At 40.7% G+C, this 19,832-nt stretch overlaps 4 protein-coding genes across 11 annotated transcripts in view; 2 read left to right on the top strand and 2 right to left on the bottom strand.

Annotated features, from left to right (window-relative positions):
• LOC147127896 (uncharacterized) overlaps window positions 1-19,832 on the top strand; it is a 286,111-nt gene that overhangs the window by 161,131 nt on the left and 105,148 nt on the right. The window lies entirely within an intron of this gene.
• On the top strand, window positions 34-4,909 carry pcmt1 (protein-L-isoaspartate (D-aspartate) O-methyltransferase). Of its 2 annotated transcripts, none has more exons than XM_086018734.1 (8): window positions 34-363; window positions 2,026-2,130; window positions 2,226-2,257; window positions 2,615-2,719; window positions 2,826-2,946; window positions 3,057-3,142; window positions 3,434-3,672; window positions 4,106-4,909. In XM_086018734.1, the coding sequence occupies exons 1-7, from the start codon at window positions 186-188 to the stop codon at window positions 3,611-3,613; spliced, it is 807 nt and encodes a 268-aa protein (XP_085874860.1). In that variant the 5' UTR covers window positions 34-185; the 3' UTR covers window positions 3,614-3,672; window positions 4,106-4,909. The 2 variants fall into 2 exon arrangements, with proteins under 2 accessions (XP_085874860.1, XP_085874859.1); XM_086018733.1 differs by having other exon boundaries at window positions 35-363; window positions 3,434-3,603.
• On the bottom strand, window positions 5,499-13,958 carry lrp11 (low density lipoprotein receptor-related protein 11). The gene is made up of 9 exons (XM_086018731.1): window positions 13,193-13,958; window positions 12,363-12,520; window positions 10,626-10,767; window positions 10,409-10,534; window positions 10,128-10,325; window positions 7,676-7,843; window positions 7,523-7,579; window positions 7,088-7,177; window positions 5,499-7,009 (listed from the first exon to the last, which is right to left on the bottom strand). Exons 1-9 carry the CDS (start codon window positions 13,782-13,784, stop codon window positions 6,855-6,857), a joined length of 1,686 nt encoding a protein of 561 aa, XP_085874857.1. The 5' UTR covers window positions 13,785-13,958; the 3' UTR covers window positions 5,499-6,854.
• map3k5 (mitogen-activated protein kinase kinase kinase 5) overlaps window positions 15,072-19,832 on the bottom strand; it is a 40,606-nt gene continuing 35,845 nt past the window's right edge. For 2 of the 3 annotated variants that reach the window (XM_086018726.1, XM_086018729.1), the window contains 6 exons: window positions 18,584-18,689; window positions 18,270-18,510; window positions 18,072-18,184; window positions 17,777-17,901; window positions 17,624-17,700; window positions 15,072-16,076 (listed from right to left, as the gene is read on the bottom strand). In XM_086018726.1, the coding sequence (XP_085874852.1) occupies window positions 16,016-16,076; window positions 17,624-17,700; window positions 17,777-17,901; window positions 18,072-18,184; window positions 18,270-18,510; window positions 18,584-18,689 (723 nt within the window). In that variant the 3' untranslated portion in view covers window positions 15,072-16,015. The remainder of the gene's footprint in view (window positions 16,077-17,623; window positions 17,701-17,776; window positions 17,902-18,071; window positions 18,185-18,269; window positions 18,511-18,583; window positions 18,690-19,832) is intronic. The other variant, XM_086018727.1, reaches the window with a different exon arrangement.

Here is a 19,832-nt window from a genome sequence, read left to right as displayed (position 1 = left end):
AGTAGCACGCCCTCTAGCGGTCGCAATCGACACTACACTTGTAAATCTCATAATCCAACGAGTGAGCGATGCAGAAATAACTTCGTTGAAGAGGCATATATTTCAACACTTACTTCTCATGAAATGACACCACTCTGCATCATACTGCGTCAAAAACGAGCCGCCCCGCTGTAGATTCACCGTGGATGTCTGGTGACGTATCCGCTGCTCCGTCTGCTTTGGAGGTTGCCAGCTTCCTCTGCAAAACACTTGGCGCAGGCGCGGCACTGACGGCTGCTGTCTACTTAGTCCGCAAAGTCTGCCTAATAATGGCGTGGAAATCCGGAGGAGCTAGCCATGCAGAACTTGTCAACAACCTGCGCAGTAAGTCCGCATGATCGGGGGAGCAGCAGCGAGCTGCGGCAAACGCGGGTGTTGCCTGCAACCGCTTTAGTTTTGGAGGTTGAGCTCACCAGTTGGAGCTAGCTGGTTGCTAAGCTAACTGACATGTCGTTACCTCTCTCCACCCCTTTCCAACAAACCAGCTCCCGTCGTCTTACATGCGCACGCGTCCGTGGTAGAGGGCACGGAGACACAAAAATGCCCATTCAAGGTCACCGGGCGTTATTCGTTTGGTTAGCTTTGCTAGTTAGCTTTATGTGCGTCATTTGGGGACGTTGGAGGAGGCAGCGATTGCAGAGCACAGCCAGCCAGGCACCCTGCCCACATTCACTGATGCTATCAATGTAGCATCCACTTGACTCCTTCCTGAATGACACGGACAGCTGAAAACTTGTACTGTATGTGCTTCTGCAGTCTATATTGCAGGAGTACCCCAGTCCAGTCCTCGTGTTTTAGATGGTGCCCTCCTCCGACAGACCCGATTCTAATGATCATCTTATCTGCAAGCTTGGAAGAAGCCTGATAACGATCCTGATCATTTCAATTAGGTGTGTTGGAGGAGGGACACATTTAAACAGGCTGGATATAATAAAATAATAAGCAAATAATTGTCTCCCAAACTTTTCATTACACAATGAGACCAAAACTTTATAGAATTCCATATCGGTCCAACACGCTCAGTAATATAAATAACTTAGTGAAAAAGAACACGGCAGTTATGAATTAATTACAACAAACATGAATTAAAAAAAAATCTAGTTGCCCAAAAATTGTGTGCCTGCAGGATTTTCCTCCAACATTTGGTGATCCCATAAAAAGTGATGCATGAACCAAAACAATTATTTTTAAAATGTGTGACTCCTTAAGTGCCTTATACGCTCCCAGTGCATTTCCTTTGGCCAGAAACATACTTTTTAGCAGAGGTGGGCATTCTGTCTGACGGACCTGTCCGTCTGTCTGTCACTGATGGACACCCGTTTTGCTGACGGACCGTCAAACTTTTGCAAAATGCCCACCTCTGCTTTTTAGCATGTTTTACAAGTGCTGCACATGTCTGTTATGTATAGTAAAAATATCAACAGATAGAAGTACCCGGCTAATATATGCTAGAATGGTCCATCCAACTGCTTCAATGTTAAATTTGTAATGTACTGTATGTGTAGGACTAGCTGTGAATGTCGGTGTAATGAGAGCAGCGCCGGCTGTCGTTGGCTTTTCTTACATTTGGCACCAACTGCGTGCAACCTGTTAAAAGAGATTACGCTCAAGACACTCACATTTTTATTTTTTTCTCATCTGTATTTTCTTTTTCCATATGTTAGAGGTCTTTGAGGACATTTTCAGTCTTGATTAGACAGCAGCAAATACAATCCAGTCTATGACCGACATGGCTTTAAAAATTAAAATAAAATAAATAAATAAATTTGTCACTTAATTAACCTCATAGATTGTATATGATCAGTGAATGTTTGTATCTGTCTGTAAATGTAGTTTTCAACTTGAAGGTGAACTTGAGTACATTTAATTGACGTAATCTCTCAAGAATTGTATGTGTTTACCTTTACTCTACCGGATGCCGTTTCTCAGCTTTCTGCTTTAATGTGTAATATTCCGCTTTGTGTTTTTGCTATTTTGCATCCGCAGAAAATGGCATCATTAAATCCGACAAGGTCTATGAAGTTATGCTGGCGACAGACCGGGCTCATTTCTCTAGGTGTAACCCTTACATGGACTCGCCACAGTCGATAGGTATGTCTTCTGTATAGAGTATAGAAATCGTGTGAAATTCGAATCATTGAGCGAAATATACTAACCAAAATCCATGCTTCTCTTTTAACCAAAAGGCTTCCAAGCGACCATCAGCGCCCCGCATATGGTATGAATTCACCCAATCTGCAGAGTCTCTACTCAGCACCCTGTCAATCAGACAAATGCTTGTAATAATCACCTATTCCGAGATAACATTAATAGGAAATACAGACATTTCTTTAATTGTACCCATTTTTTTTTTTTAAGCGTCTGGACTTATTAGAGAAAAAAAAAAAAAAAATCTTAATACGACCTTTGACCTTAGCTCTCTTAAACCGAGCATCTTTACTGACAAGTTTAAATCTATCTTTTCTCCGATTAAGGAAATGTAGTCAAAGACCCATCCCCCCGTGTCAACTATCGTTACAAACATGAACATTTGAAAGCCAATCTCACTCATTTCTTTCTCCCTGTGCCCACTCAGCACGCGTATGCCCTGGAGCTTCTACACGACCAGCTGTACGAGGGCGCCAAAGCCCTGGACGTGGGCTCCGGCAGTGGAATCCTTTCTGTTTGCTTTGCACGAATGGTGAGCCGCACGTGTGACGCATAAAATCTCTCTCGGATTCATCGCAGCGCAATGTAGTCTTGTGATCGTGTCAAGCATGAGCAGCGTCCCATTCTGTCCTTTCCAGGTAGGTCCCGAAGGGAAAGTTGTAGGCATTGACCACATCAAAGAGCTGGTTGACGACGCTGTAACCAACGTGAAGAAAGACGACCCCAGTTTGATCACGTCGGGTCGAGTCACATTAAAAGGCAAGTCATTTTGATGGACATTTCGAGAGGATTTAAAATGCACGTGGTGGTGGAGTATCGTGAGGGTATAAAATGCCGCTTATGTTAAACGGTCTCATCTGTGTTTTCAGTTGGAGATGGACGACTGGGCTACCCAGACGAGGCGCCTTATGACGCCATCCATGTTGGAGCGGCAGCATCAACGGTCCCCCAAGCCGTGAGTCTGAGTTGGAAATCTCCACGGATCGGATGCTCACTCAATGACTTCTTTCGAAACATTTTCCCGTAGAAAATCACGGAAATTCAAAAATCCATTTTGTGTACCGCTTATGCGGGATTTGGGTGATCTGGAACCGGGGTACGCCGTGGGCTGGTCACCAGCCAATTGCAGGGCACATGTAGATAAACAACCATTCTTGTACATTCCGATGGACACTTTAGAGTCGTCAATCAAACTAGCCTGCGAAAGCTTTGTACAATATCATACATGAAAATATTCCTGTCACAGCTCCTGGACCAGTTGAAGCCCGGCGGTCGTCTCATTCTGCCCGTGGGCCCGGCAGGGGGGAACCAGATGTTGGAGCAGTACGACAAGATGGAGGACGGCAGCACCAAAATGAAGCCCCTGATGGGGGTGATATATGTGCCTTTAACGGACAGAGACAAGCAGTGGTCCAGGTGGAAGTGACTCCCTTCCCCCCCCCCCCCCCTCCCTCCTCCCACTCTCCCCTTCTCACAGCGGAAAAGGTGAAATGGGCGTGGCTTGGAGAAGGCAACGGATCACAAGAGGCTGCATTTTGCTGCTTGCTGACATATTTTGCTTCTTCCATACCATGCCAAGTAGCTGCACGTTTCTTTTTCTTTTCTTTTTTTTTTTTTTTTCTTTTTTTTCAAACACCGTAATCACGCAGCTGTGGGTGAATCAAACCCGCGAGACTAACAAAACTTGAAAAAGCAACAACACTGTGAAGGCTTGTGTTTGGTCTTAATCAGCATGACCCCATGAATAATAATCTGGAACGTCGCAACTATTTTTTTATTTGATCTTCTGCTCTGTGAGATGTAGACAACACTGACGAGTTGGATTGTGTGTGTGTGTGTACATTTTTGTATTTGTAGCCAATTTTCAAAGAGTGTTATCTGGGCCTTCTCTAACATCCACAACTTCTGTTTCCTGCAGGGATGAACTCTGAACAGGAAGACAGTCCATATTCCACCTTTTTAATATCGAACCTGGACCGAAACAGACTTGGGGGGCGTGGTCAAGCAGCACTTTTTGTTCCAACAGCGTAACAAAACCTCTGATTTAAATTTATTCAATAAGCGAGCTGGACTATAGAGTATCACTGAACTGGGGGGAAAAACTGTTTTTAGCTTCTTTTTTTTTTTTTTTGATTCACTGAATTACATTTTCTGTTGCAGTTTCCATATACTGAATGCAGTCAGCCATATACTTACACATAAGTGTTATATTTCTGCGGAAAAGGAGAATGCTGGACTTGAATGATAAAAGCCTGAGCTTTTTAGGTTATTCACATCGCTGCAGTCTGGTGTGGGTCATCTAACTTTCAATTTCTCAGCTAATGGCTAACCCTAAGCCCCCCCTCCCCCTCCCCCAACACCTGATTGCAGTATTAGCACACGCCGATGCAACCCACATATCCCGTTTGATGTGCAGCACTGAAGACTATGTTATACTACAGCCTAGCATACATACCGGAAATGCTTTCCATCCAAAGAAAACGGACCATTAACACCAACACGTGCATGGCAGAGATGCGCTTTCAAGGAACATCAAATGCAGGCCCCTCTGGTGATTTTTCAGTCACTGCTTTGCCAAAACAAGCTCTTATAAATGAATGTCTTGTCTTGGGGGGAGGAAGAAAAAAAAAAAACAATCTTTAAGCACATTTTATTTTGAGTGAACTGAGTGGTGATTGTCATGAATTATGGAACGGCATATGACAATAAAGAGTTGCTTATGTTTTGTCTTGCGTTCTGTTTCGTGCCCTTTTCCGAAATATGTCGAGCAGGCTTCAACACGATTTATTTCTACTAGTGAAGAAGTCCCATCCATCCATGTATAAAAAGCAATACGAATTTTTAAAGTAAAAAAATTTAAAATTTTAAGGACCTTGTAGAATTTAAAACAAATCAGATGATGTTCAAAATACACCAAAATTTGCTTCCAATAAATATCCCCCAAAATGTTTGGCAGAAGGGAAGGGGAAAAAAATAGAATAAAAAAAACAAAAACATACCTGAACCACTCTAAAAATTGTGTGTTACAATGTAGTGTCAATTTATGGAATTGTCTTGATGGAGAAATCAAAGCCGCCAAAAACTTGATGCAACTTAAAAAGCTTTATAAAAATCACTTTCTGCGTAAATACGCAGAAGTTGAAAAATAATAATTAAAAAAGGCAGCAGCTAGTAGCAACCTGCTTTTCCCTTAATCTTATTTCAGCACTGATTATTTGTATGCTCATAAATGGGAAAAAAAAAAGGGGGGGAAGATGTTTGGTGAACGAGGGGTACGATATTTATAAGGTCTTTGAACTTCAACATACTCCTTTTGAGTTGCAATTGTAACTTTATTTTGAAATGTGTTCATTTTATTTTAAACATCCTGAAATAAAAATAGTGCCTGTCCTCGTTGAAGTCACAAGTGTGCTGGAGCCGCCCCGTGTGGACTTTGGCGGAGAGGCAGAGTACACCCTGGATTGCCAACCATTCATAATTCCACCTCTTGGTGATTTTACATCGTCATTTAAACCTGACATGCATGTCGTTGGAATGTGGGCGAAAACCCACACAAGCGTGGGGAGAACTCCACAGCTGAGCTGGGATTCAAACCCAGATTCTATTTACCGTCAGCTATATGCTCGAACCACTTTCCAACATACTGTGGAAAAATAACATTTTTAGATGTAGTCATACGTTTTAAACCAGTAACTCCTTTGGGGCAAAAAAAAACAAAACGAAATGTGATTCAATTGATCAAATCCAATGGTAAATGCTAGATTGATCCTTTTATAAAATAAACTTTAATCTCGAATGACTTGCAGCACTATGAATGAATACATGTACTCAATATTATACATACCCATGAAGCTTTGCAAGTATGCATTGCAGAATAGGACAAGGGGTACCATATGACTCTTACTATGGCTTAGTGTACCAATTCACTACTCAGTGTATTTACATTTCTATCCACAGGTCAGTTCAATATATTCAGAGCACAAAAATGGCACGGTTCATTTTTATACAGATGTCAAAACAACGTAAAATAAAGAATAAAAATATATCCTCTTTGATTCTGGTGAAGGAAAGATTTGTACAATACTTGAATGAAAACGTAAGATTTTCTTATATCAAGTATTGGCACACATGAACTCATTCACTGCCAAAGACGAATTTATTAGTCTTTTCACAGTCCAGCCATTCAATGCCGGGAATTCATTTATATTTTTTTTCCACATTTTTTCAATGTTAAGGTTAAAAGAGAAAATGTCTGGCAGTGAATGAGTTAATCATTGTACCAAACTAAATTTAAGTTCCACTGAGGAATGCTTGGATGAGTTTGGGAACGTTTTCATGCCCTGACCTCATCCAAAGGACCTTTGTGATGAACGAGTGGAGATAGTTAGCCAGGACCAACTCTCTCTATATTTTTAGTACGTGTAGGGGCCAGGGGTCCCTATACTTGTATCTACAATATTTATGAGGCAGCAGGACGATTTCAGTGTAGAAGCGTGAGGCATAGCAGAGCACGATGGGATGTTTCCAAGCTCACATGAAACTTATTACAGACGTTAGGCTACGGGGAAAAAAAATACAGTGCAAATTTAAAAGGTCCAGACTCGGGCTCTGGTGGCTCCATCCTTTCTTTTTCCCAGCTTAGAATTGTCAAGAGATTCTAATTGTTGCTACAGGTACATGCCGTTGATGAGGTAGTCGGACTCCTCCGTGGTGAGGGGCCGCGCTTTCTTCAGCTTGTGGCGAACGAGTCTCAGGCGACAGGCGATCATGAGCAGCAGCAGGGCGGTGATGATCAGGCCCAGCGCCAGTGGAAGGATGGCTCCTGGCAGAGGAGAGAAGCAGGTAGGACGCAAGTGAGGGATGAACGCCACACATGTGACACATCTGACCTGGTTCTGACCTGATTCGGGGACCGGAGGGCCTCCCTTTACAGGAAACTGTTTGGAAACTGGGATGTCACTCTCTTGGCTCTGTGAAACTCTGGGAGCAGCTTCAGAAAAGGACAATCACAAATTAGATTCACTGCTTCGTCAAGAAACACAATATTTTATAAATTATACAGTACAGGCTGATGCTGGGATTTTTTTAAATTGACACAAAAAAAAAAAATGCTGATTTTTGCAAACAGTTTTTTTTGTCACATTAACACATCAAAACATAACAACATAAAAACATTCAAACAAAAATATTTCCGTTGTAAAAACATAAAAGTCATGAAAAGTCAAATGCTCTAATCTTCATTGTTGTAAGTGTTAAGGGGCCCAAAAAGAAGTGATTTTAATCTTAATTAATCAGCCAATTAATCTGTTATCGGTCAGGCCCTATTATCCAGTACCTATTTCAGTCTGCTTGGTGATAGGAGGAGCCACAGTAGCTGGTTTAAAACCTGGACCTTCACAACAATGACAAAAAAACAAAAATTGTGTAATCAGGAATTCAATGTGGTAAAAAAAATGGAAGAATCTTTCAAAATAAAAGAATTTCTCACTTTTCTGTATGCATTCACTGACACAGTCTGATTCCTGGAGAAAGTTGTTATGGTTGCCCTGGCAACCACCGTATAGGAAGTGTTTGCATTCTCCTGCTTCATGGTCATAGTACCAGCGTGCGAAAGTGCCCTTACAAGGTCCAACAACTGGAGCGGTGGAACATGGATCTACGGAGACAGAGAGCCACACAAATAAATGACGTTAGCTAAGGCTTGAAAAAAAATGATACTGTAACTTTTAATCCAGCCATATTTATGCATTTTCTATTTACAATTTAAAGCAGTTTGGCTTCGGCAAAATAAAATTGAATAATACAATTGAAAAAAATTGGCTTGTTTTGGGCATATCACAAAAAAGAGATATATTGAGTTGTTTATTATGCCATGACTTCATTACGTCGTTACCAAAATACAGTGGTGCCTTGATGAGTGACCAAATGAGCTTGAGTTTGAACTTGAGATATGAGTACTGGTGGGAGTGAATTCAAGTTAACTCACAATAGCAGCAGTTCGGCAAATAGTAAACAATTCTTCAAAAAGAGGCTTCAAGCTGTTTATTGACAATCCCGGTTGAAGTTTACGATCAAAGTAAACATACTGTTGAACAAAAAAACAACCACAACAAACAAAGCAACCACATAGCTTTGCCTTTGGAAAGCCCACTTAGCTTAATGCTAACAGACAATGCACAACACCACTGACATGCTACTAGTCTTAGAGGCAACGCATATTTGAATGCAAACGGTGCAGCAACACATTTAGACAAATAATACAATCGTTTAAAGGCATATATTCTTTATCCTCTACAAAATATGGCTAATATCATAGTGTCTACATAAAGGGGTAGTAGAAGAAGTCTATCCTTCTTCTACAGTATTATACTGACTCCCAGTGGCCAAGGCGGGCACACCAGAGGTTTCTTTATTAAAACATTTTTATTTTTTTTTGGGGGGGGGGGTAGGGGGTGCTGTCTTGAGTTACAAATGTAGCTCATATCTCAAGGAACCATAGTATTTGAAAGATGCAGCGCATATAAACACAATCATATCCTTGACTGTACAGTATAGTGACTTCTGAAGATGCACTTTGGCGTAAAAAAAAGTGACAGGCCACTTGGGGAAGAATCTTTTTTTGGTTTATCTCAGCAAATGAAGGGATCGGATGGCAGCGAGGACAGAGACGCTTTGTTCCGCGGCCCAGCAAGTCTGCAAGCACCGAGCTGTGTTCCCATTGGAATGCAGAATGGATTGTGGCTCTGCCAGCATTTAAGCGCTCAGTGCCATGACTCAATGGCTGCCTACATGGGCTCCATCTGCCTGCATGTGCGGACAAACACTAAAAACCTCACTGCGACAAAAACTCCACAATGACATGGAAGACCAGGGTTTAAGATTCCTGAAGCAATAGACCACATTCAATAATAAATTGACATTGTCAAAAAATTCAATTAATGCTGATCCAACCATAGATTTGCAATCTCAAGCTCATTTTCTAGTGATGCTGCCAGAGAGGCATTCATTTGACAGTCTGTTCATCGTTGTTATTGTAGTATGTGGCATTGTTAAATTATTCAAACTGCATCTTGGAGAAGTATGTCTTTATAATTTACTCGTGTTTTCAAATAATGTAATCAAAATATTAGAAAGGCTGGTTCACATATGACAGTCATATCATGTTGTTTTTAAATTAAGAGACCGCTGCCATATTATTAGTTTTTCTGATATGATATTTTGCTATTTTTATGGGTGTATATGCTTGAGTAAAATGTACATTTCTTAGGTAATGAATTTATGCAAAGGGCTACTAGTTGAATACATACATGTGAAATAACAAAATCACTCAAAGTAATAATATTCCTCAATGTGAAGGCACTAATTATGTTATTATGATTTTTCACAATAATTATCAACAATAATTTATAGGGATGTAACGATTCACTCAGGCCCCGATTCGATTCGATTTTCAGTTGCCGATTTTCGATTCTATTTTTTATAAATTGCTACCATGCTTGTCTCTGTGGTGCTGCAGCCATCCACAAACACAAAATGCAATGATGTTTGGCGCAAGCGCATTATTTGATCTACACGTTCAAAGTGTCGTCAGCATCTGTAATGGAAAAAAAAATTAAAGACATTTTTTAGAATTCTAAATTAGTATATTCTAATGACCTAGGTATGTTATGTCTTTTGTCAGGTGTTGCTGCATAGGGCTTGTGAATGCTGAGATGTCTGAGTTCGATTCGTCTCGAGTCAAATCTATTATTCGGTTTGAATCGATTTTTAGTCGATTTTCGATTAATCGTTAAATCCCGAAGTATGGACGAGATAAATATAAATATGCAACACTTTATTTCTATAAATTGCATTAGACTATGCATGTCTAGCTACCGATGTAACCACTGAGTGTTAATATCATAGTCAAAAGTGTATTTCATGAAAACATTGTCAACTACCTTGACTGTTTGAATCCTGCTGCCGACTGGGTGGAGGTGTGACTCTGCTGCTCTCCTGAGAAGGTCTACTGTTGCCATTGCTCTTCCTGGGCCCAGTCTGGAGCACAAAACTGTCCTCCGACTCGACAGTGTGTGTCACTGGAAGCTGATGGATGGGCAGACCTTCAGCGTGGGTCACTGACTTCCTGCCGGTATCAACTAGGCAAGGATTCGAAAAGTGAGCGCCACCATCTCATACTAAAAACAAACGTTTCCATTTGGGATTATGAGTGTTTTCTTACAGTTTGGACAGAAGTCTTCATCCGATCTATCAGGACAATGCTGCTTCCCATCACATGCAAAGGTGATGTCAATGCAGCAGCCGTCATCACATTTGAACTGGTAGTTTGAGCAGTGGCCAGTACACACTGCCAACAAAACATACAAAAAAAAATATGTATATCTGAGTCTTGAAAAGGTAACTAATTTTCTGTTCGCGTAATGTAGTGAGGTCATTGCCTTCTGCTTGGTGTTTTGGTGCCAGCACTGTAACAGACACATTGTCTGACGTCTTCTGACCGGATGTGTCGGTAACGGTCATCTGAAAAGTGTAGACGCCTTCCTGCAGACCAGTGATCTTCAGCAGCCCTGGATGAGTCGTCTGCAATGCACAGAGACAGACACGCACACATGTAAAGTCACATTTGTTTTCATCACACAATCACACAGCAACTACACGTGGCTGAAGAGTGTATCAAGTTTTAAGTATTTCATATCAGTCATGTTTTTTTTACCGAATCAAAATAAGAAAAAGTATTAAAGGGGAAGTCAACCCCCCACCAAAACTCTTAACAATGTTTTATGCAGTCTCACAAGTTTATAAACTTGATATTCTGATTAATATTGTGTTAGTTGAATACGAATTAAGCAGAAAAATCCACCCGTTTTTTAGCCATCTCAGGGGGTGGCGATTTTGTCACTTCTGTCGACTGAAAATGACATCACACTTGCTCAGGGCTCAGGTAATCACCAATCACGACTCTGCTTCAGAAAACAGATGCACCGTGATCGGTCGTTACTTGATTACTGAGCAACTGTGATGTCATTTTCAGTCGACAGAAGTGACAAAATGGCCGCCCCCTGGGATGGCTAAAAACGGGTGGATTTTTCTGCTTGATTCGTATTCCACTAACACAATATTAATCAGAATATCAAGTTTATAGACTAGTGAGGTTTTTCAGTCGACAGCAAATGACAAAATGGCCGCCCCCTGAGAATGATAAAAACGGGTGGATTTTGATGCCTCATATTCCTCTAATGCATTATTAATCCGAATGCCTACAACATATTATTGTAAACATTTTTGAGTTGACTTCCTCTTTAAACGGGTTTAAGATAAACAAGAACAAATCACACCATTATCTAGAGTAAAACTACCATTCAAACTACCTGGTAGTAAAACAAATTTTCAAGGAATGTACAACGTTTTTGTGAACTATGGCCAACAGCATTTGGAATTATCTTTATACATCAGAAAATAGACAACTATTGATAATTCATTTTTATTTCGTCAACGCCTTGACATGTTTGTAAAGAATATTGAATCTCATTTACAATCCCGCAGATATAACTAGTCTGGTGAGTGTACTACTACTATACACTTTTGTACATTATAATTAGGGGCAGAATTTTAATTTGGTGGTTATCACATGCCCCAGAGTCGAAAGGTTCTAGGTTTGAATCTCGGCTCAAACCTCATACATCTGTGTGACGTGTGAAAAACAATGTGATCGATGTCCAAAATCAATGTATTTTCCTTCCAATCGTTCGATTCCTCTACCTCACCGCTCAAGTAAATTTATGCCCAACTTTGACGATGCAAAAAAAAAAAAAGAATAAAAATCCACATTTGATTCTCAGTGCTACGTATTCTAAGCAGAATGTGTTTACCTCGGGTTTTAATGGTCATAAAAAGCGGAACATGTTGACCTTGAGGTTGCCTCTTGAGGCAGGCGTGTATGTGATAAAGTCTTTATCTCTTTTGCCATGCATTATGGAGCTCTGGCCACAAGCCTCTGTTGACTTACCAGAAGCAAACAAATGTAACCTGACGCCGATCGAGTCTCCTCCTACTGCAAACGCTAACATTGTGTGTGTTTGTTGTTCTCTTTAAAGCTTTGCCTACCATCGCCTTTGAATTCAGTTAATTTAACCAAGGTACAGACGATATAAGCGATCACCCGCAGAGTCACTGACCTTCATAGTGATGCCCGTGTCCCCCTTGACGAGAGTCCAGTCGTAGTGACTGATCCCGCGGTCGTCCACACTGTCGCGGCCGTCCAAAACTGCCCAGTCAGTGGGTAGCTGGATCACAACATCCTGTCCTGCATCGCAGCGAGGAGGCTCGTCAACCTCTGCAACACAAAACAAATAGGTTTCATCAATTACGAAGCTTTGAATTCGTATGAGGCAGGTGTATTGTATTGCGACGTATATTTGATCGATTTATTCCCTTCATCTCAAAACTTTAAGGAAAAAAACACCAACACCCAGTGGTCACATGGTGGCAAGAACAACTTGAACAAAGTCAATCATTAATTCACCAGTCAGCATAATCCAGACATTGCAGTGAGCAGTTGTTAATGAATGTTCAGATATGGGATACTTGACCTCTAAAATCAAGTTAGTTCATTTTTTTTTTGACATGACATGTTTTATCCCCATCAAACTAAATTTGCAGTCCAGTCACTTACCATGCAGAACAACCACTCATAATACAAAATATATGTGCAGATTCCTATTCATAAATCATTGAAATAAAATGAAACCCTTATTGCTTTTAGATTCTTGTTTGATTACAATGGAGTTTTCGCAATATTGTATTGCTTTGCACAATTACTTTACGAGTAACGGCTAGAATCAAATGTATTTATTAAAAAGCCCCGCAAATCAAAGCACCAAATGTACATTTGGTACATTGCGTATATAAGCAGCCTATCTGTACTTCTACTAAATTAAGTACAACGTGTGACTACGTTTGCCACCTCTGGTTATTTACTGATCAAGCACTGTGAGCAGTGTCCCACCTTGTGTGTCATCCACCGCCCCGGGCCTCCTCTCGTCCTCGGGGCCTTTGGAGGAGTCAGGCAGAACGCGTCCCAGCGTGACGTTTACCGGGCGGCTGTGCGAGGCGAAACCGGGCTGCGGAGCGAAGGAGCAGACATTTTGGCTCCTATAGGTGCAGTTGAACAGATAGCAGTTGAGGCTGTCCCCCGCCTGCCTCGGCTCCTCCTGGACCACCGCCACCGTGCAGTGAGGCTGCGCGCAGCAGGCGTGCACGCAGTCCCTCCAGGTGTACACTCGATCCGGGGCCATGAGGAAGGTGGCCCCCTGCTCGATGGAGGCCTTGGCCCGGATGATGCTCTCCCGGGCCGAGCTGAAGTCGCCCACGCAGGAATCGGCCACCTCGCTCGGCCGGTACGTCTGGTCCTGCTGGAGCTGCTTGCGGAACTCCTCCAGCAGCTCCTCCACTCCGGATATTTTGGATTTTAAGTCCGATATGGCCGACATACGAGTGTGGATAGGTTGTAAGGCGCATAGAAGCAGCAGCAGCAGCAGCGGCGGTAGCGGGGCGGCGAAGGCGAGCCTCGGTGAGCGCTGATGCTGCATCACAGCCATGTTGTTTACTTACTAAAGACCACTCCTTCAGCCTCCTGATGCTGTGAGACACATCAGGATGGACACCCCAGACGATGACGAGTCGGTCTGATCAGGAAAAAACGCACCCCTCTACACTACTACGTGTACTACATCCAGACGTGTCTGAATCTTGTATTGCACAAGCGGGGGAGGGGGGTTGTCCTGTGACGATGCTAGAAATCTGCCGTTGTCATGGTGACAAACGGCACGCATCACAGTATAATAAATAATATATAATATTATATTCATATATATATATATATATATGAATATATGCAGAGAAAGAGAGATAGAGAGCGAGATAGAGAGAGCGAGAGAGCGAGAGAGAGTGCGAGAGCGAGAGAGAGAGTGCGAGAGAAAATGCACAGCAAAACAAAAACAAATGAGGAACAAATGCAGGGAACTGTCTGTGATTATTTTATTAATTAATCAAGAAAAAAAATCTGATGACCACTGAATCATTTAGATGTCTTTTTATTTAAAGTTGTCCAAATTCTCAAAATTCTAAATTTAAGCTTCTCATTAGTAAATATTGTCCGATTTCTGGAATCCTCCATGAAAGCAGTTGAAACAGTTTGTGTTGAATCAAAATGAAAGTTGGTTTTTTTTCTACTTTGGACCACAATTGTACCGCAACATTTTTGTCTACGGACCAAATCATTGTGTGCAGTCAACTTTAAAGTGGAAAAAATCCTCCACAAATATTCTACAATAATATGTTCTGTGCAGCCTACACTAGTCTAAACAAGGCATTCTGATCGATATTGTGTTTGTGGAATATGAGTAAAGTAGTAAAATTCAGCCGTTTTTGTCCACCTCAGGGTGTGGCCATTTAGTCAATTCTGTTGACTGACAATGACATCACAGTTGTTCATGGCTCAGCTAACGGACCAATCACAGATTGAAAACAGCTGAGCCATGATTGGTCATTACCTGAGCCCTGAGCAACTGTGATGTCATTGTCAGTTGACAGAAGTGACAAAATGGCCGCCCCCTGAGATGGCTAAAAACAGGTGTATTTTTCACACATATTCCATAAATGCAATATTAATCAGAATGCTGTGTTTAGACTAGTGGAGATGCATATTCTTGTAAAGAATTTTTTGGCTTGACTTCCCCTTGAAATAATGCCTTGTTTGCAGCCCTACATTAAACATTTTTGTAAGAATGCCATGTTTTTGGTCATTTTGCCTTGATTATATTCCTCATTCATACTTTTACAGGAGTAACTATAGGCCTACAAGATAAAGAAAACTACAAATAAAATCTAATTCCATAATGAAAAGGTTTATTTTAACAATATAACATACATCTTGCATTATGTTAAATGTGAAACAACATGGACACAACTACTGTTTCTGACATGGTTTTAAAATAGTCAACAGTCTTGTATGCAAATATAAAATTTGTTAACCTTTTACAATTTCCTTCCAATAAACAGCAGATTGAATGATATCATCTCAAACAAAGTGAAAAAAATAATTGTAAAAATAATGAAAAAGTGAGCAGATCAGATACAGTATTTAGTTGTTTTGTATTCTCCTATGACTTGTCACATTAGAAAATCCAACAATAGTACACAAGCACAGACGGTCCAGTCGACACGGAAAAACTTTAACTATAAGTTATATTTAGTACATGTATGCATGTTCACATAAAAGTTATTCCATAATATTTACATGTTTGTGAAATGTGAATAAATGCCATTTAAATTAGTCTCAATAATGCAAAAAAACAAAGGCTAAGCATTGACATCCTTCAGATTCGCAAAATTAAATAATTCAAAAAGAAAAACAAATAGATGGGATGCGGCATCCACAATAGAACATTATTAAAGCTGTAGATAAGCAAAACTGAAATCTTTTCATGTAGTAGTTTTTGTATCTCAGGCTTACATTAAACAGTCAGTCTCTAATGATGTAAACGTTTCATCATGTGAAGATGGGAACAACTGTTGAGGGTTTACAAATAAATCTCCAAGGCGATGTTGTTGTAACATACCTGTCATGTCCATAAGGCGGGTCAACGCTATAGTGGCACTTGACAAAATGATATTTTCAAAACGATCACAGCACCCGACCAACAAAACAGGCTGTAGCGTGGGTGGAAAGCTGCAAACAAAGGCTTTTGTTCGAAAAATAAATACTGAGGTATTGAGGAGAATACTGAGGTGTCCTGGCTTCTCGGAGTGGTTGCCGCCACTTAAGGCCTCAGGTGGGCTTGTGCCTGTGGTCCGTGATGGCCTTCCAAAGTTTACACAAGATTCCGCCTCTGCATAGGACACAAAGACATAGACGAAGGTCCTTATGGAGAGTGCACAGAAATTGGCTTGGACAATATTAGCAGCATTAGTCGGAGAACAGATAAAGGCAAAACGTTTCCATTCAATGCATCTCTAAATAGCTTATATATTCAGGCACTGGCAAAACCAGGTGATAATATTACAACTTAAAATGAATAAAACTTGATGAAGATGACATCTGGCAAACATGATAAGGACAAGTGGCACCTCTTAGGTTAAAATTCACTTTGGTCAGATTTTAAACAGTTTATGTTGGATTTTTACTGTGATTTGGTTTTTAGAAGGTGGGACTTTGTATATTATTTCAATCTCAGTCAACTTTGATTTGTTGTTTGTAACACATCAGGGAGTTTCAACAATTTGTTTCGGATTAGCAACTGCTCTTTATACCAGGGTTAGAATAGTTTTGGATTTTTCATTATAGTCAGTTTATATTTCGTTTTGATTTTTGTTTTTTTAAATTCAGTTAGTTTTAACTAGTATTTAGAGCAGGTTGAGCAGGTTTGTTAGTTTTTATTAGTTTTTTTGTCATATGTTTGATTTTAGTTTATTTCTTTTTTTTTTTAATTTAATTTTCATTTTAGAAAAAATTTAATAAAAAAAGGTCCCTAAGTCGTGTGTAATAAAGTAAAGCATAATACAATTCTCAAATTACCATCCTTCTTCTGTACGGATGTGCAGCAATACCTAAATAAATACATTACAATACTGAAAAAAAATAAAATAAAAGGAAATTTTTACTATAATTACAGTTAGTTTCGGAGGCTTAAGATGTAGTTTCAGTTAGTTTTCATTTTTTAAAAGCATTTCCATTTTTATTTCATTTTGCTAATGAAAATGTTTTTTTCTCAATGTTAGTTTTAGTCATTTCATTAGTTTTCATTAATCCCCCAATTTTTTTTTATTATGTTCTATGTAGCCCCACTAGTCTAAACTTGATATTCTGATTAATATTACGCTTGGGGAATATGAGTTAAGCAGCAAAATACACCCGTTTTTAGCCATCTTAGGCGGCGGCCATTTTGTCACTTACTGTCGACTGAAAATGACATCACAACTCAGGGCTCAGCTAACGACCAACGACGGATCAGCTTCAGAAAAAAGGTGAGCTGTGATTGGTCGTTACCTGAGCCCTGTGATGTCATTTTCAGTCGACAGAAAGTGACAAAAGAGCCCCCAGAGATAGCTAAAAACGGGTGGACGTTTATTCCACAAACGCAATATTAATGAGAGTACATTGTTAAGACTAGTGGAGGCACATAGAACACATTATTGTCAAGAAAATTTTGGGGTTGACTTCCACTTGAACTATAATAGCCTTGTTTTATACCAGCAGACGTGTGCTAAAAAGTAGTATCATATTCATATCATATTCAATTGTACGTTTTACTTTTTATATTCAACTACTTTTTAGTGAATACAAGGCTTCATAAATCTCAAAAGGGCTTTTCATGCCAAATTAATATGACGAATAAGCGGTATAGAAAACGGATGGATGGATAAACTGGTGCAACACCTCAGTCTGAGACTCTTCAGATCTTCTCTTGTCACATCATGGAGGATGTCATTCAACGTATACTCCTCACTGAGTATCTAAAGCAAAGAAACATCATAGCGTTATAACATGACATCCAGAGATGGCTCCACAAAGGTCAAATCAGATCCGCACCACATCTATGGAGTCCTGGTCTGCGCCATAAAGCCGCAGCCAGCTGCTCAGCTCGGTCTCTTCACGTGTTTTGGCAGGTTGGTCCAAATGCGCTTCTGGACCGCACGTCGATGTGGAGACGTCTGCTGGAGATTGGAGGGAGGGACACCAAAAAAAATATTTTGTTGAACATCAGTTTGTCCAAGGATTTTTGGGATTTTTTTCACACAGGTGAGGTAGAGCCCAAATCACCGGTGACCCGAACGAAGAAAAGCACTATAGTAAATGGGCGGATGGATATAGAGTACTTGTCCACCTGTAACGTGAGTTCGCAGTCGTAGTAGTCTGATCTCTTGCTCTCTCTCCTCGAGGACTTGTTGAAGGATGGCCTGATATTCTCTCTCCTTCTCCACTAGCTGTTCCAGCAGCCTGATGCCACACAGGGAAGAAGAAGTATCAGTATGTAGAACGGAAAAGGGTTGAGTTGGTGTTTGTAACCACGGCAGATTGCAACCTGTTGGTCTCCAGCTTCATCCTGCCCAGCTCCATGCTTACGGAATGTTGTGCGTTACGGGACTCGTGTGACACAGTGGAGCTGAGTGTACTGACTCCCGAAGTAAGCACCGTTTCATCTTGACTGGAAACCGGCGGCGGCCGTCTCTGGTGCGCCGAGTTTCTCTCCGTCTCGTCGTCGTCAGCGTCCTCCTGGTCGGGAGCGTCGCTCTCGGAGGCCAGGCTGAAGTGAGGCCTCAGCTCTGAACACACAAATACGCACCTCGTGACTTTACCATGATCGTTCGTTTGTGGCCGCGACAGCGATGTTGCTACCTGGCACCAAGATTGTGATGGCGGTCTGCACTGCTTTTCGGATGATGTTGTCCAGCGCAAACATCCAGTGAGGCTTGATGTTGTGGTTTCGCAACACTTTGTTCACCTGAAAACGTCAAAAGTTCACTAATTGAAGTTCAACGATTCTCTTATTAAGGATCAAATCTGCCGCCAAAATATACATTTCCATTCATCCATCCATTCATTTTCTAATCCACTCCTCTATCCCATTTGCCAAACTAACCAACAGGGCTATGCAATGTGTTTATACTACACATTTTTCTTAAAGCAACACTGTGTCATATGTCAGTTTTTGTTGATTATGGCGGTGCCATGTGGATAAAAGCAGTAATGTTTCCCATTGCGCAAGCACGTAATGTCGTGAAATCCTGAGCTCTCGCTGGCCTGTAAGTTGGACTGAATTACATTTCTATTTTCGGTGGCTGTGTGAAAGATGAATAGCGAAGAGGTAAGGAATCAAATTTTGTTCAAACAATACTTTTGTTTCTTTGTTTGTATCAGGGCTTCTGCCATGACACCAGTAAAAGCGCATAGACGTTCGAATCGACTACCATCCTTATAGCGCGAGTATGCCGTAAAGCAATTCAGAACATTTGTATTTTTTTGTGTCCCAGGGTTGATCCCGTCCTCCTTAAAGTTGCTTAGTGCCAGTAAAAATGATACAGACCCCCCAGGGCATGACAAAGTCCCATTCAACCGCTTGTAAGTCAAAAGAGTGACAATTTTTTATTAAGGTCGATTTCTTGCCCAGTGATGCTTTAAAATACTGCAACATTAAAAATACTTTACAAGCACCACCAACCGGTCTTCTTTCCTCTGTCATTGTTCTTTAAACCAACAGGAGGCATCAGAGCACTACCTTATTGAAGAATTACCAACGCTGAACCTTCATAATAGGGGTGCCCCAAATTTTTTCATTGAAAAATTATTGGTTGAAAAAATGTTATTTATTAATTGAAAATTAATTGATGAAACACTGTAAAATCCAGTCCATCAGTGTAACAAAATATATGATAAGTAATTAAACTGTATTTATTCTGAAAAACTGCTACATGTCATTTTTCTGTTAAAATTTAGTAGTTTATTCTAGGTTGGTTTTTTTTGCCCTTGGCCCTGCATACTACTAGAAAAGATGCACTAAGCAACCACGTATGTCATTTAATTGACAGTACTGCATTTATAAGAGGCGAAGCAGGCTGACCTTTCTTTTGACATTATCACTGACACA

Source organism: Filicampus tigris, chromosome 20 (assembly GCF_054856515.1).
Source record: "Filicampus tigris isolate MCC_2025a chromosome 20, RoL_Ftig_1.0, whole genome shotgun sequence".
Classification (NCBI taxonomy): Eukaryota; Metazoa; Chordata; class Actinopteri; order Syngnathiformes; family Syngnathidae; genus Filicampus; species Filicampus tigris.
Note: the sequence above shows the minus strand (reverse complement) of the source record. Positions and strands in the feature narration are given on the sequence as shown.